Consider the following 15,150-nt stretch of genomic DNA (forward strand, 5'->3'; position numbering starts at 1 on the left):
GGATCAGATCAGCCATGATCTTATTGAATGGTGGAGCAGGCTCGAGGGGCCGATTGGCCTACTCCTGCTCCCATTTCTTATGTTCTTATGTTCCTGTCTGCCTGTGCACTCTTTACCTGCGGTGTGACCATCTCGTTAAACGTGCTATCCACGAAGATTTCAGCTTCGCGGATGCTCCAGTGACTCCATCCACAGCTCCAGCTGTGGCCATCCCCTTCTGGCTTATCAGGGGAAGGCAGCAGCAGCCAACTTCCTGGCAGCATGGGTGGTTCTGCTGCACAGGACGGGAGGAAAAAGAGCAGGAGAGCTATAGTGATGGGGGATTCTATTATAAGGGGAATAGATAGGCATTTCTGCGGTTGCAAACGAGACTCCAGGATGGTGTGTTGCCTCCCTGGTGCAAGGGTCAAGGATGTCTCGGAGCGGCTGCAGGGCATTCTGGAGGGGGAGGGTGAACAGTCAATTGTCGTGGTTCATATAGGTACCAACGATATAGGTAAAAAATGGGATGAGGTCTTAAAGCTGAATATAGGGAGTTAGGAGGTAAATTAAAAAATAGGACCTCAAAGGTAGTAATCTCAGGATTGCTACCAGTGCCACATGCTAGTCAGAGTAGAAATAGAAGGATATTTCAGATGGATACGTGGCTAGAGGAATGGTGCAAGGAGGAGGGATTTAAATTCCTGGGACATTGGAACCGGTTCTGGGGGAGGTGGGACCAGTACAAACTGGACGGTTTGCACCTGGGCAGGACCGGGACCGATGTCCTAGGGGGAGTGTTTGCTAGTGCTGTTGGGGAGGGTTTAAACTAAAATGGCAGGGGGTTGGGAACCTGTGCAGGGAGACAGAGGAAAGGGAAGCAAGGATAGAAGCAAAAGACAGGAAGGAGAAAAGCAAAAGCAGAAGGCAGAGAAATCAAGGGTGTAAGTCAAACAGGGCCACAGTAAATTATAATTCTAAAAGGACTAAGAGTGTTAAAAAAACAAGCCTCAAGGCTTTGTGTCTTAATGAGAGGAGCATTCGTAATAAGGTGGATGAATTAGCTGTGCAAATTGATGTAAACGGATATGATATAATTGGGATTACGGAGACTTGGATCCAAGGTGACCAAGGCTGGGAATTCAACATCCAGGGGTATTCAATATTCAGGAAGGACAGGCAAAAAGGAAAAGGAGGTGGGGTAGCATTGCTGGTTAAAGAGGAGATTAACACAATAGTAAGGAAGGATATTAGCTCTGATGATGTGGAATCTGTATGGGTAGAGCTGACAAATACCGAGGGACAGAAAACGTTAGTGGGAGTTGTATACAGACCCCCAAACAGTAATGCTGAGGTTAGGGATGGCATTAAATGGGAAATTAGAGACGCGTGCAATAAGGGCACAGCAGTTATCATGGGATAGATTGGGCTAACCAAATTAGTAACAATACTGTTGAGGGGGAATTCCTAGAGTGTACATGGGATGGTTTCCTGGACCAATATGTCAAGGAACCAACGAGAGATCAGGCCATCTTAGATTGGGTATTATGTAATGAGAAAGGATTAATTAACAATCTTGTTGTGCGAGGCCCCTTGGGGAGGAGCGATCATAATATGATAGAATTCTTCATTAAGATGGAGAGTGAAGTAGTTGACTCAGAGACTAGTGTCCTGAATTTAAATAAAGGAAACTACGATGGTATGAGGCGCGAGTTGGCTAGGATGGATTGGGGAACATTACTTAAAGGGGTGACGATGGATAGGCAATGGCAAACATTTAAAGATTGCATGGATGAACTGCAGAATTTGTTCATCCGTGTCTGGCATAAAAATAAAACAAAAAAGGTGGCGCAACCGTGGCTAGCAAGGGAAATTAAGGATAGCATAAGATCCAAGGGGAGGACATACAAATTGGCCAGAAAAAGCTGCGAACCTGAGGATTGGGAGCAGTTTAGGATTCAGCAAAGGAGGACAAAAGGATTAATTAAGAGGGGGAAAATAGAGTATGAGAGTAAGCTTGCAGGGAACATAAAAACTGACTGTAAAAGCTTCTATAGGTATGTGAAGAGAAAAGGATTGGTGAAGTCCAGCGTAGGTCCCTTGCAGTCAGAATCAGGGGAATTTATAATGGGGAACAAAGAAATGGCTGAGCAATTAAACACATACTTTGGTTCTGTCTTCACAAAGTAGGACACAAATAACCTCCCAGAGATGTCAGGGAACATAGGGTCTAATGAGAGGGAGGAATTGAATGAAATCGGTATTTGTAGAGAAATGGCTTTAGGGAAATTGATCGGATTCAAGGCCGATAAATCCCCCGGGCCTGATAATCTACATCCTAGGGTACTTAAGGAAGTGGCCCTAGAAATAGTAGATGCATTGCTGGTCATCTTCCAAAATTCTTTAGACTCTGGCACAGTTCCCATGGATTGGAGGGTAGCTAATGAAACCCCACTATTTAAAAAAGGTGGTAGAGAGAAGCCTGACATCGGTGGTGGGGAAAATGCTAGAGTCCATTATAAAAGGTGTAATAGCAGAGCACTTGGAAGACAGTGACAGGGTCGGACAAAGTCAACATGGATTTACAAAAGGTAAATCATGCTTGAGTAATCTACTGGAATTTTTTGAGGATGTAACTAGTAAAATAGATAAGGGAGAACCAGTGGATGTGGTGTATTTGGACTTTCAGAAGGCTTTCGATAAGGTCCCGCATAAGAGATTAGCGAGCAAAGTTAAAGCACATGGGATTGGGGGTAAGGTACTGACTTGGATAGAGAACTGGTTGGCAGACAGGAAGCAAAGTGTTGGAATAAACAGGTCTTTTTCCGAGTAGCAGGCAGTGACTAGTGGGGTACCGCAGGGATCGGTGCTAGGACCCCAGCTATTCACAATATATATTAATGATCTAGAAGGGAACTAGATGTAATATCTCCAAGTTTGCAGACGACACAAAGCTGGGTGGACGTGTGTGCTGTGAGGAGGATGCAGAGAAACTCCAGTATGATTTGGACAGGTTGGGTTATTGGGCAGATGCAGTATAATGTGGATAAATGTGAGGTTATCCACTTTGGTGGCAAAAACAGGAAGGCAGATTATTATCTGAATGGCAACAGATTGGGAGAAGGGGAAGTGCAACGAGACCTGGGTGTCCTTGTGCACCAGTCGCTGAAGGAAAGCATGCAGGTGCAGCAGGCGGTTAAGAAAGCAAATGGAATGTTGGCCTTCATAGCGAGAGGATTCGAGTACAGGAGCAAGGATGTCTTGCTGCAGTTGTACAGGGCCTTGGTGAGACCACACCTTGAGTATTGTGTGCAGTTTTGGTCACCTTATCGAAGGAAGGATGTTCTTGCCATGGAGGGAGTGCAGCGAAGATTCACCAGACTGATACCTGGGATGGCAGGAATGACTTATGAAGAGAGATTGGGTCGATTAGGCTTATATTCGCTGGAGTTTAGAAGAATGAGAGGGGATCTCATTGAAACTTATAAAATTCTAATAGGACTAGACGGACTAGATGCAGGAAGGATGTTCCGGATGGTGGGGGAAGTCCAGAACCAGGGGTCACAGTCTAAGGATAAGGGGTAAGCCAGTTAGGACTGAGATGAGGAGAAATTTCTTCACCCAGAGAGTGGTGAACCTGTGGAATTCTCTACCACACAAGGCAGTTGAGGCCAATTCATTAAATATATTCAAGAAGGAGTTAGATATATTTCAGCACGGTGGCATAGTGGTCAGCACTGTTGCCTCACAGCGCCAGGGACCCGGGTTCGAATCCGGCCTCGGGTGACTGTGTGGAGTTTGCACATTCTCCCCGTGTTTGCGTGGGTTTTCTCCGGGTGCTCCGGTTTCCTCCCACAGTCCAAAGATGTGCGGGTTAGGTTGATTGGCTATGATAAATTGACCCTTAGTGTTAGGGGGATTAAATACATGGGGTTACAGGGATAGGGTGGGATATGTGTTGGTGTAGGGGTTACGGGGATCGGGTGGGATATGTGTCGGTGCAGGCTCGATGGGCCGAAATGGCCTCTATCTGCACTGTGGGATTTCTGTGATTCTGTGATAAGGCTAAAGGGATATGGGGAGAAAGCAGGGACAGGGTACTGAATTTGGATGATCAGCCATGATCTCATTAAATGGCGGAGCAGGCTCGAGGGGCTGTATGGCCTACTCCTGCTCTTATCTTCTATGTTTCTATGAAACTCTGTTGGTTGTGTCCCGTGTTGCAGGAAAGGATGCCCTGGAGCATGGTACATCGGCGAGACCATGCAGACACTGCGACAACGAATGAACGGGCACCGCGCATCAACCGCCAGGCAGGAGTGTTCCCTCCCAGTCGGGGAACACTTCAGCAGTCAAGGACATTCAGCCTCCGATCTTCGGGTAAGCATTCTCCAAGGCGGCCTTCGAGACACACGACAACGCAAAATCGTCGAGCAGAAACTGATAGCCAAGTTCCGCACCCATGAGGACGGCCTCAACCGAGATCTTGGGTTCATGTCACGCTACATGTAACCCCACCTGACGTAGGGTCATCCAGACTCGAGTCGTCGTTGGCTTGTTCTCTCCACACAGATGCGGCCGGACCTGCTGTGATTTCCAGCAAAAAAAATGTTTTTTGTCTTTTTTTTGTTTTTCATACACACCCCAGCATCTGCAACATTTGACCCCTTGTGACCCCACCTCATTGTTCTCTGATGTAATGTTTTCCTGACTGACCTGTTTGGACACCATTTACACCTTTGATTGCTGTGATTATCTCTCTGCCGAGGTGTGATAAATGGCAGTTAGAAAGATTACCTGTAAACATCTGACATTATTCTCTGACTGTATAAGCTGTGTTTTTATGCATCTCTCCACTTCACCTGACGAAGGAGCAGCGCTCCGAAAGCTTGTGATTTCAAATAAAGCTGTTGGACTATAACCTGGTGTTGTGTGATTTCTTACATTTGTCCACCCCAGTCCAACACCGGCATCTCCACACCATGGCTACTATCGACACCACAAACTGCCGGCTCAAAGTGGAGAGGATCTCCAAGAAGATCGCGCATATTGAGACAGACATCAAGTTTCTACAGAGATGCAAGAAAGCAGACAAGATCCCGAAAGGACTACGGATCACGAACCCACGCAAGTCGACCTACAACACAGACTACGCTGAGAGACTCTGCCGTCGTACCTCTCGCACACTCCTCAACCATCTCGTACACCAGCTCTACAGCAGACGCCGCAACCTCGAAACCAAGATGGAGTCCATGTTCTCAGCCTGTCCTCAGGACACAGCAGACCAGTTACGAGACACTGCCAAACAGACGAGGCAACGGAACTACGCTGCCTACATGCACACCAAGAACAGGAAGCTTGAGAAACTCGGCATCACCAGCAGCAGCAACCAAGCCTCCCCCGGTACCACGGTTGAAACCACAGGGAAGTCCATCGTCAACCTGTCCGACCACACCCATCAACCAGACGAAATTGAAGTTCTCAGCCGAGGGCTCAATTTCTGCCCCACCACCAAAATGGACCCCATCGGTCTCGCAGCAGACACAGAGGAATTCATCAGGAGAATGAGGCTCTGGGAATTCTTCCACAAATCCCAAGATGTCAGCAGCGAACCCAATGAGACAATCAATGATCCGGACCAGCAGACAGAGGGATCCGCGGTGCAGCAACCGAAGAAGAGTCAAATTGGACCCCTCCGGAGGGTCGCTGCCCTAAGCTTGACATGTATGCTCAAGCTGTCAGGAGATGCATCAACGCCAGATTCATCAGCTGCACTCACAAGACAGTCCAGAATGCCACCCGAGCACAACGCAACGCCATCCACGCTCTCAAGACCAACCACAACATCGTCATCAAACCAGCAGACAAAGGAGCAGCCATCGTCATACAGAACAGAACGGACTATTGCAAAGAAGCGTACCGACAACTGGACAACCAGGAACACTACAGACAGTTACCCGCAGATCCGACCAAAGAACACACCCGCCAACTCAACAGACTGATCAAGACCTTCGATCCAGACCTTCAAAGCATCCTACGCGCTCTCATCCCACGTACTCCCCGCGTGGGAGACTTCTACTGCCTCCCAAAGATACACAAAGCCAACACACCCAGACGTCCTATCGTATCAGGCAACGGAACCCTGTGTGAGAACCTCTCTGGATACATCGAGGGCATCCTGAAACCCATCGTACAGGGAACCCCCAGCTTCTGTCGTGACACTACAGACTTCTTACAGAAACTCAGCACCCACGGACCAGTTGAACCAGGAACACTCCTCGCCACGATGGACGTCTTGGCACTCTACACCAGTATCCCCCACGATGACGGCATCGCTGCGACAGCCTCAGTACTCAACACCAACAGCCAATCTCCAGACGCCATCCTACAACTCATCCGCTTCATCCTTGACCACAATGTCTTCACCTTCGACAAACAGTTCTTTACCCAAACACACGGAACAGCCATGGGGACCAAATTTGCACCCCAATACGCCAACATCTTCATGCACAACTTCGAGCAAGACTTCTTCGCTGCACAGGACCTCCAACCAACGCTATACACCAGATACATCGACGACATTTTCTTCCTATGGACCCACGGCGAAGAATCACTGAAAAGACTACACGATAACATCAACAAGTTCCATCCCACCATCAAACTCACCATGGACTACTTCTCAGAATCGGTTTCATTCTTGGACACACGAATCTCCATCAAAGACGGACACCTCAGCACTTCACTCTACCGCAAGCCCACGGACAACCTCAGGATGCTCCACTTCTCCAGCTTCCACCCTAACCACGTTAAAGAAGCCATCCCCTATGGACAAGCCCTGCGAATACACAGGATCTGCTCAGACGAGGAGGAACACGATGGACACCTACAGACGCTGAAAGACGCCCTCGTAAGAACGGGATATGACGCTCGACTCGTCGATCGACAGTTCCGACGGGCCACAGCGAAAAATCGCATAGACCTCCTCAGAAGACAAACACGGGACACAACCAACAGAGTACCCTTCGTCGTCCAGTACTTCCCCGGAGCGGAGAAACTACGCCATGTTCTTCGCAGCCTTCAACATGTCATCGATGACGACGAACACCTCGCTAAGGCCATCCCCACGCCTCCACTACTCGCCTTCAAACAGCCGCCTAACCTCAAACAGACCATCATTCGCAGCAAATTACCCAGCTTTCAGGAGAACAGCGACCACGACACTACACAACCCTGCCACAGCAACCTCTGCAAGACATGCCAGATCATCAACACAGATACCATCATCACACGTGAGGACACCACCCACCAGGTACATGGTACATACTCATGTGACTCGGCCAACGTTGTCTACCTCATATGTTGCAGGAAAGGATGCCCCGGAGCATGGTACATCGGCGAGACCATGCAGACACTGCGACAACGGATGAACGGACACCGTGCAACAATCGCCAGGCAGGAGTGTTCCCTCCCAGTCGGGGAACACTTCAGCAGTCAAGGACATTCAGCCTCCGATCTTCGGGTAAGCATTCTCCAAGGCGGCCTTCGAGACACACGACAACGCAAAATCGTCGAGCAGAAACTGATAGCCAAGTTCCGCACCCATGAGGACGGCCTCAACCGAGATCTTGGGTTCATGTCACGCTACATGTAACCCCACCTGACGTAGGGTCATCCAGACTCGAGTCGTCGTTGGCTTGTTCTCTCCACAGATGCAGCTGGACCTGCTGTGATTTCCAGCAAAAAAAAATGTTTTTTGTCTGTTTTTTTGTTTTTCATACAGACCCCAGCATCTGCAACATTTGAACCCTTGTGACCCCACCTCATTGTTCTCTGATGTAATGTTTTCCTGACTGACCTCTTTGGACACCATTTACACCTTTGATTGCTGTGATTATCTCTCTGCCGAGGTGTGATAAATGGTAGTTAGAAAGATTACCTGTAAACATCTGACATTATTCCCTGACTATATAAGCTGTGTTTTTATGCATCTCTCCACTTAAGCTTTCGGAGCGCTGCTCCTTCGTTAGGTGGTGATTTCAAATAAAGCTGTTGGACTATAACCTGGTGTTGTGTGATTTCTTACACATAGCACAGGAGGAGCACTCCACGCTGCCGAGCTGCCCTGCCATGTCCTACCCTAATTTACTCCCTTTACTGCCTTTAAATTAAAGAATATTAAATACACTAGGGACCTTGCTTCACTTTACACACTACTTACTCTAAACTAGAGACCTTACTTTGACTTTAATGACTGGACTGTAGAAATACTCACCAGGTCCTACTTACCAATCAGCTCCTTCCCTGGTTGTGACGTCACTTTATGGGTTTTGCAGTTGTTGTTGTTTGCCTGCTCCCGCTCTCGGACTCTTTTCTCGGTGTAAAGTATGAACCAATTCCTAACTCGCAGCACTCAGTTTAAACCGCACTCAGTCTCTGCGCTCGGTCTCCAACCAGGGCCGCTCTCGCTGCCTCTGCTGCCGGTGAGTCTCCCCAGGAAATCAACACAGCCTGGTTGCACATTGCAGAGGAGGGCACAAGCAGGGATGTGGTCAGGAGGACCTGGGTGTAGTGCCGCAATGATCTCATTAGATCACAAAACGTTAGTACAAAGCCACACTCAACTTTATCCTGCTGTGCCTCTCATCACAACCCCATCACTCTGCCTTCCCTACCCTACTCCTGCACATCCTTACTCACACCAACTTACCTTGCACCTCCACCCATCCCTCTCTGCCTACATTATCACATCCCCATCTCACTAGCTACCCCTCACGCTTACACTCATCTTAGTGCAATCATACCAACTAACAACACACAAGGGTAGGCACTTGGGTGTTTTATGCAATGTTATTGTAAAGTTTCTGTTAATGTGGTGTCAAACTTTGAAACCTTTATTTTCAACACTTTGCGTTCTTGAGGACAGATTTGTGTGCACCTTTGGAAGTGGCTTAGTGAGTTGCAGTGAATGGTGAGACATAACGGTACCTCCCGCAATAGTGATGAGTGTGAAAGGGATGGCTTGGGCATTGTAGGGATGCTTTATGGTGTTGGTGTTGGGTGGTGCCAACCTGGCGCATCATGGGGCAGCCAGGGTGTAAGTCGTCAAGTGAAGTAAATGTGGCCATGGTGAGGCCATCCCTGGCTTCCTGGGCAGCAATGTGGTCGGGTGCTGAAGCCCTGTGCAGAATCAATTGATTGCGGTGAAGGTTGGTGTTATTGTTGGTGCTGCTGGTGTTGGGGCTGATCGTGGTGGGATTCTGAGGACCAAAGTAAGAAAGTTCCAAGGACACCCATGCTGATGGAATAGATGGCAGGTGAAGTAGAGATGACAGAAGCGATCTATCAATAGTGGCAGAGGTAATGAGGTCAGACTGGATGGAGACTTGTGTAAAGACTTGCAGCTTCCTGAATCTGTAGTGGAAATGCAGTTTAGAGAACCTAGTGGTTAAGGGAACATGTCTCAATCAGCTGGGAGCTTTGACTTGACATTTGAAGCTATCAGCTCCTCAGCTGATTCAATGGCCACTGACCTCCCGCCTCAGCTTCACAGACGAGGTCTAGGCACAGTGCGAAACTGGTGGGCAACCTGTCAAATCCAAAAGCTAGGAAAAAAACATTGATAAGTAGCTGTAAACAAGCCACTAATGATTTTAATTGCCTCCCCCACTGCTGTGTGTCAGGTCTGCTCAGCACTGACAGACCCGACATTTGATAAAGGCGCGTGGCGGCGGGTTCACAGCGGGGTCCCGACCCGTTGGGGTAAAAAAACTTTCCCACCTCGCCCGCCACCGATCACGTTTGCTGACCCCCCGCAAAATCCATCCCTTACAGGGCGAGTAGTATGGCATCCATAAGAGTGGGACTTCATGGGCAACTTTCCTACCAAGAACGTGCCGGTGGTCGCACCCTTGATTGTCAGAACTGAACATACCTCCCTGTTCATTGCAACAAAATGTCACCACCCCTCACCCCATAAAAAAGTGACTTACCTGGTGTGACTTTTCTCTCTCAGTTGTTAGTTCTTGAGAATACCGGTCATTTATTGTTGCTGTATGTGTTGTCCATTCATTTCGCAACCTGTCTAGTTCACTACTCTTTTCTGACAAAGCCTAAATAAAATTTCACAAGGATCAACTTATACTCAGTTACAAACTATGTAACAAAAACATGACAGTAGTCTGGTACATAGTAACCAAATCGGAAAGCAACTGGAAAAAATTAAATCAAGAATTTAAATTATAATGTCTTTCCTGCATTTTCATGTTGTTGCACCCAGAGTTTACATTTAAACTATATGTAAATAAATCCATAATGGGATATATACAAATAAATGCACATTAGCAGGTTATACAAATGACCTGCAGTTGAACATTTTTATTGGACTTGCATTCCACAGAATCCAACGATAGGGTGTATTGTGCATTGAAGCAACAAGCAGTCAACAGGTGGGATACATTTTCAAAGCCCTTCCCCAAAGCCATGCTGTTATAGTGTGCACAGCCCAGGTACTTCCCCAGAAAGGAGAAAAAAATGGAAAGGTCATTATTGCCAGGCTACTCTCATTTAACTCCTAGTGACCAGCTCAAGAGTGGTAGAGAAAAAGCTTGGAAGCAGCTCATCCACTCACTTTCAACCAAAGTCACATATGCCTGGAGGGACCAGAAGTACAATTTCTGTAAGTCTTTCTGTATTCTAGCAACTAGGATAAGTTTCATGAGAAACCTTATTACTGCTGTCTTATTGCCACCTAATAAAAAGAAGAGGTCAGAAAAACAGGGAGGGGGATTAGAAAACAACATATCCTCAAAAAGGAACTCACTGCAGTTACCAATGAACACACATTCTAAATTATACACCATGTGATTTTACTGAATAGTTTACTTTTAACTTACAATTCTGCTAAACTGAATTAAGAAAATGTTATTACATTCCAGAGATTTTTGAAGTTGGGGAACTGAAGTAAATTATGAAAGTACACTAGGCTAAACAAATCACGTAAAAGTCTTCTTGAATGTATGTCAAAGACATTAAGTGAAAATTCAGTAAGATTCTGGAAACTTATTGGTGAAACTTCAGTGTACCTGTTGTGTGCAATTTAATTGCCTGGTAAGGTCTTCCTCAGTTTTTCCAAGCTTTTGTTCCAACAACAACTTTTCATCCTACAAACAGAGGAGCAACAGTAAGCGAATTGGAACTTGGATATGTGATAAAAGCAATTACAGAGATGCCTATTTAGTCTTTTCCACTATTCCCTGGACTCAAATGTGTCCTCCAAGCAACAGTGCCTGTTCACGTACCATCAACACCATTCTGTGAACAGCTAGCACAAAGCTATAATTCAGGTGAAGCAAGCAGATTGTCTGTCTCTCTCTTTCCCCAACATCCCTAATACTTCAATAGACAATGGCTAAACAATAGGAGGATTAATGGGTTTCCTTAAAAAAATTCTGTCAAACTTAACAGGCTCAATAAGATTTTTTTTTACGGCAGTAATCATTTTACATGCATTTGGCGAGCAACACAACAAGCATCAAAGGGTGCAGTATAATTTTAGAATGGAAGTCTAAAGTAATGCATAAAGACCAATGTATTGTTTTCATGGTATTGACAAAACTATTATAGACACTTTCCTGGAAGAGTTTGTAACAAATCAGACTACATTTATATAAAAATCTTATAAAAGCATAAGCAGGTGAAAGACAAACATATACATCATCTTAAACAGACTCTTCAACAAGTTTTCCTATTAAGTCAATAGTGGAAGGCTTACAAGATTTAGATCTTGCTATAGAAATAAAAATGTTCAGTACTGTTCAGTAGAGAATGGTCAGAATAGGAATTAATGCTATTCCTTTTATTCAAAATCTAGACTTTCTGATGTTCAGCATAGGACATAAAGGAACATTAGCAGCTAAAGATTTTCAAGTGAATCTAATTTTAACCCTGTGTGCACTCTGCCCAGCAAAGGTTAATAACATAATCCATCTTTCATGAAAGTGTTTCATTTCTTGCTGGTTACAATACACACATGGTTAAAATTATGTCCGTCCACAAAACCAGGACAAATCCAATCTGGCCAATTACTGCCCCATCAGCCTACTCTCAATCATCATCAAAGTGATGGAAGGTGTCGTCGACAGTGTTATCAAGCGGCACTTACTTACCAATAACCAGCTCACCGATGCTCAGTTTGGGTTCCGCCAGGACTACTTGGCTCCACACCTCATTACAGCCTTGGTAGAACATGGGCAAAAGAGCTGAATTCCAGAGGTGAGGCGAGAGCGACTGCCCTTGACATCAAGGCAGCATTTGACCGAGTGTGGCATCAAGGAGCCCTAGTAAAATTGAGGTCAATAGGGATCGGGGGAAATCTCTCCACTGGCTGGAGTCATACCTAGGGGTTCAGTGCTGGACTAGCAATCCAGAGACCTGGACTAATACTCCAGAGAACGTAAGTTCAAATCCCACCACAGCAGTTTGAAAATTTCAATTCAGTTTTAAAAAGAAATCTGAAAATAAAATGCTGGTATCAGCAAAAGTGACCATGAAGCTGTTGAATTGTTGTATAAACTCAACTGGTTCACTAATGTCCTTTCAGGAAGGAAACCTGCCGTCCTGGCCTATCCGTCCAGCCCACACTAACGTGACTCTTAACCGCCCTCTGAAGTGGCCTATCAAGCCACTCAGTTGTATCGAACTGCTCAAAGAAGGCAGCCCACCACCACCTTCTCAGGGCAACTAGAAATGGGCAATAAATGCTGGCCTTGCCAGTGACACCCACGTCCCGAGAATGAATTTTTAAAAAAACAGGTAAGGGGCAAGTTCAGAACTGATTTCAAGGAGCAATTTTTCATGCAAACGATGATGAATACCTGGAAAAGTCTTCCGGTAGTGGAGGCAAAAACTCTGAAATAATTCAGAAAGCAGTTAGATGTTGTGATGAAGCTCCATGGAAGGATAAGCTATGATGGCCAGATGACCTCCCTCATTTGTACTTACCTTTGTGAAAAATGTGCATTTCTTAGTATGAGCACATACAAAACATCTTACCTTTATACATTTTAAACAGGTAGCTAAGTATTTCTTTATTTCCACATCTGTTCCATGTAGTAATTTTAGGGAAAGGTGATTCAAGTGTTTGAAAGCATTGGTCTCCACCACATTTAGGTAGGCAGGTGTATAGTCAAATACTGGTGCTGAAGAAACTAACTGCAGCAGGAATCTGGAAGACACACAAGTGTTTATACTATATTTGCATAAATTTAATTTACAAAAAGAACATTCAGATATAGTTCCAATACATTACACCTCAGTAACTCTGGATTGTTAATGATGCTCAAAGTAAATGAAACAAAATTTAAAAAACTTCTCTCAGACCCGAGGAAGCGATCTGAAGACAGAACTTAGTTGAAGGATACCCGTGCAATAGCCTTTAAGGCGATAATCTGTAGTTGCTGACAACAGGATTAGCTCAAGATCCTTGATAGCTGAGGGGCTGCTAGCAGGAATGTGGGTACACTACTCCATGTTTTTTGGTCTTGCCAAATAGTCTGAACATATTGGACTTTTTAAATGTATTACAGACATCATGAAGTTCTAATCATTGCTGCTTGGCCTCCCATTGGACTCTATGAAATAGCTGACTATTAAGGCTTCGGTTATTTACTGCTAAACTCTGGCAGACAGTTGCAGGGTGTACTGGACGAACATTGCCAAAGATGGTGTTCTCCCTCAGGTTTCATCTACATTCCTTTTGTAAGCAGTGTTAGGAATATCTAAAAGCTGCGTCTATTTGCAACACTAGTGGGTTTGACCAGATTTCTGATTGGAGTCACAGCGACATATATGTGGTTTCCTCCCCTTCCTATTTGCTTATTGAAGATACCTTTATTTTGCTTCATCTTATGTTTTGGTTATACATATTCATGGTATGGTTCATTATAGTTATTCTTAATGTTACACTTACTCTTTTACCTTCTTTCTGTTTGTTAACATAAGTTCTGTCTTTCACCATCTTAACGCACACATTCTTAAAAATATGTATTTTACACATTGTATTGCTTGTGAATGTTCTTTCAGACTAATTCTGGTATTAAATGAATTTATATTGCAACATCAATCTCTTATTCTTTGAAAAAACACATAGTCAAACATTGCATCTATATATATTTACACAATACAAGCAAAATAGTAAATATACTGCACATTTCAAATCACCTCGGAACATCTTTGCTCTGCTCTTGGATACACTGCTGTAGAAGGTCTATAAATTTTTGTGGGAATGCAGAAAAATCTATTAAGAGCCCCTGCTGATGTTTTAAGCTATGAATGGAGACATGAAAAATCACAATTGTTATCAATTAAATTTTGCAGAATACATTTAACAGTTAGCTCAAATATATACAACAGTCATAAATCTTCAACAATCTAAAAGAATTAATCTGCTATTTCTTACAATTACATGACCTAAATCATTATTTTTTCTGACCTGAAATATACAGATGTATTTCTTCAAATAAATGCTATGCAAGTTCTCTTTGCAGTTAGAAGAACTGAGCTTGGATGTTCTTGTTTGCTGGAAAAATATCTTATGGATAGGAAAGTAATACCCAACACTTTTGCTGAGTTTTAAACAGGCTTCACAATTCTGGTTTGAGCACTATTGGAAGGCAATGCAGGCATGTATCATGGGCATATCACTGGGAACATTTCATGGCATTTGGTACACATCATGAAACTAGGAGCTGGCATTAGCCAATGTTAGGTTGATTGAATTGCAGTCAAATATTGAGGTGCTAATAAAAAAGATCATCAGCCAAGACAACTTGTTGTGTCTCAAGGGGTTTTATACCCTTACCTATATAACAATTAAGAAGGACTTCGGGGTGGAGAGTTTAGTTAATGGCCATTTTATTTACAAGGTGCTTCTTCACTCAATGCACTACATTTCCCATAGTGCATTGCACATCACCACTACGGTATCCCATGTGGGACAATTCTAATACACATTCAAAATACACAACATATTTCCTCCCCCTTAAACTAGAATGTCCACAAAACAGAATAACTGAAAATGACTATAACTTTGGAAGAGAGGGTAGACTGCCTCTACACTCCGCTAACCCTGGGGATTATTCTGCCCCATGCACACCGGTTAGCACTAACTGTAAC

The 15,150-nt window shown here is 44.8% G+C and overlaps 1 protein-coding gene across 2 annotated transcripts in view; it reads right to left on the minus strand.

Annotated features, from left to right (window-relative positions):
• The window catches only part of LOC147121913 (spindle assembly abnormal protein 6 homolog), an 84,673-nt gene that overhangs the window by 55,529 nt on the left and 13,994 nt on the right, over positions 1–15,150 (minus strand). For both annotated transcript variants that reach the window (XM_085982478.1, XM_085982479.1), the window contains 4 exons: positions 14,197–14,301; positions 13,030–13,201; positions 11,061–11,138; positions 9,969–10,088 (listed from right to left, as the gene is read on the minus strand). In XM_085982478.1, coding sequence (XP_085838604.1) covers positions 9,969–10,088; positions 11,061–11,138; positions 13,030–13,201; positions 14,197–14,301 — 475 coding nt within the window. The remainder of the gene's footprint in view (positions 1–9,968; positions 10,089–11,060; positions 11,139–13,029; positions 13,202–14,196; positions 14,302–15,150) is intronic.

Source organism: Somniosus microcephalus, chromosome 3 (genome assembly GCF_052327205.1).
Source record: "Somniosus microcephalus isolate GS21.2 chromosome 3, FLI_Smic_1.0, whole genome shotgun sequence".
Taxonomy (NCBI): domain Eukaryota; kingdom Metazoa; phylum Chordata; class Chondrichthyes; order Squaliformes; family Somniosidae; genus Somniosus; species Somniosus microcephalus.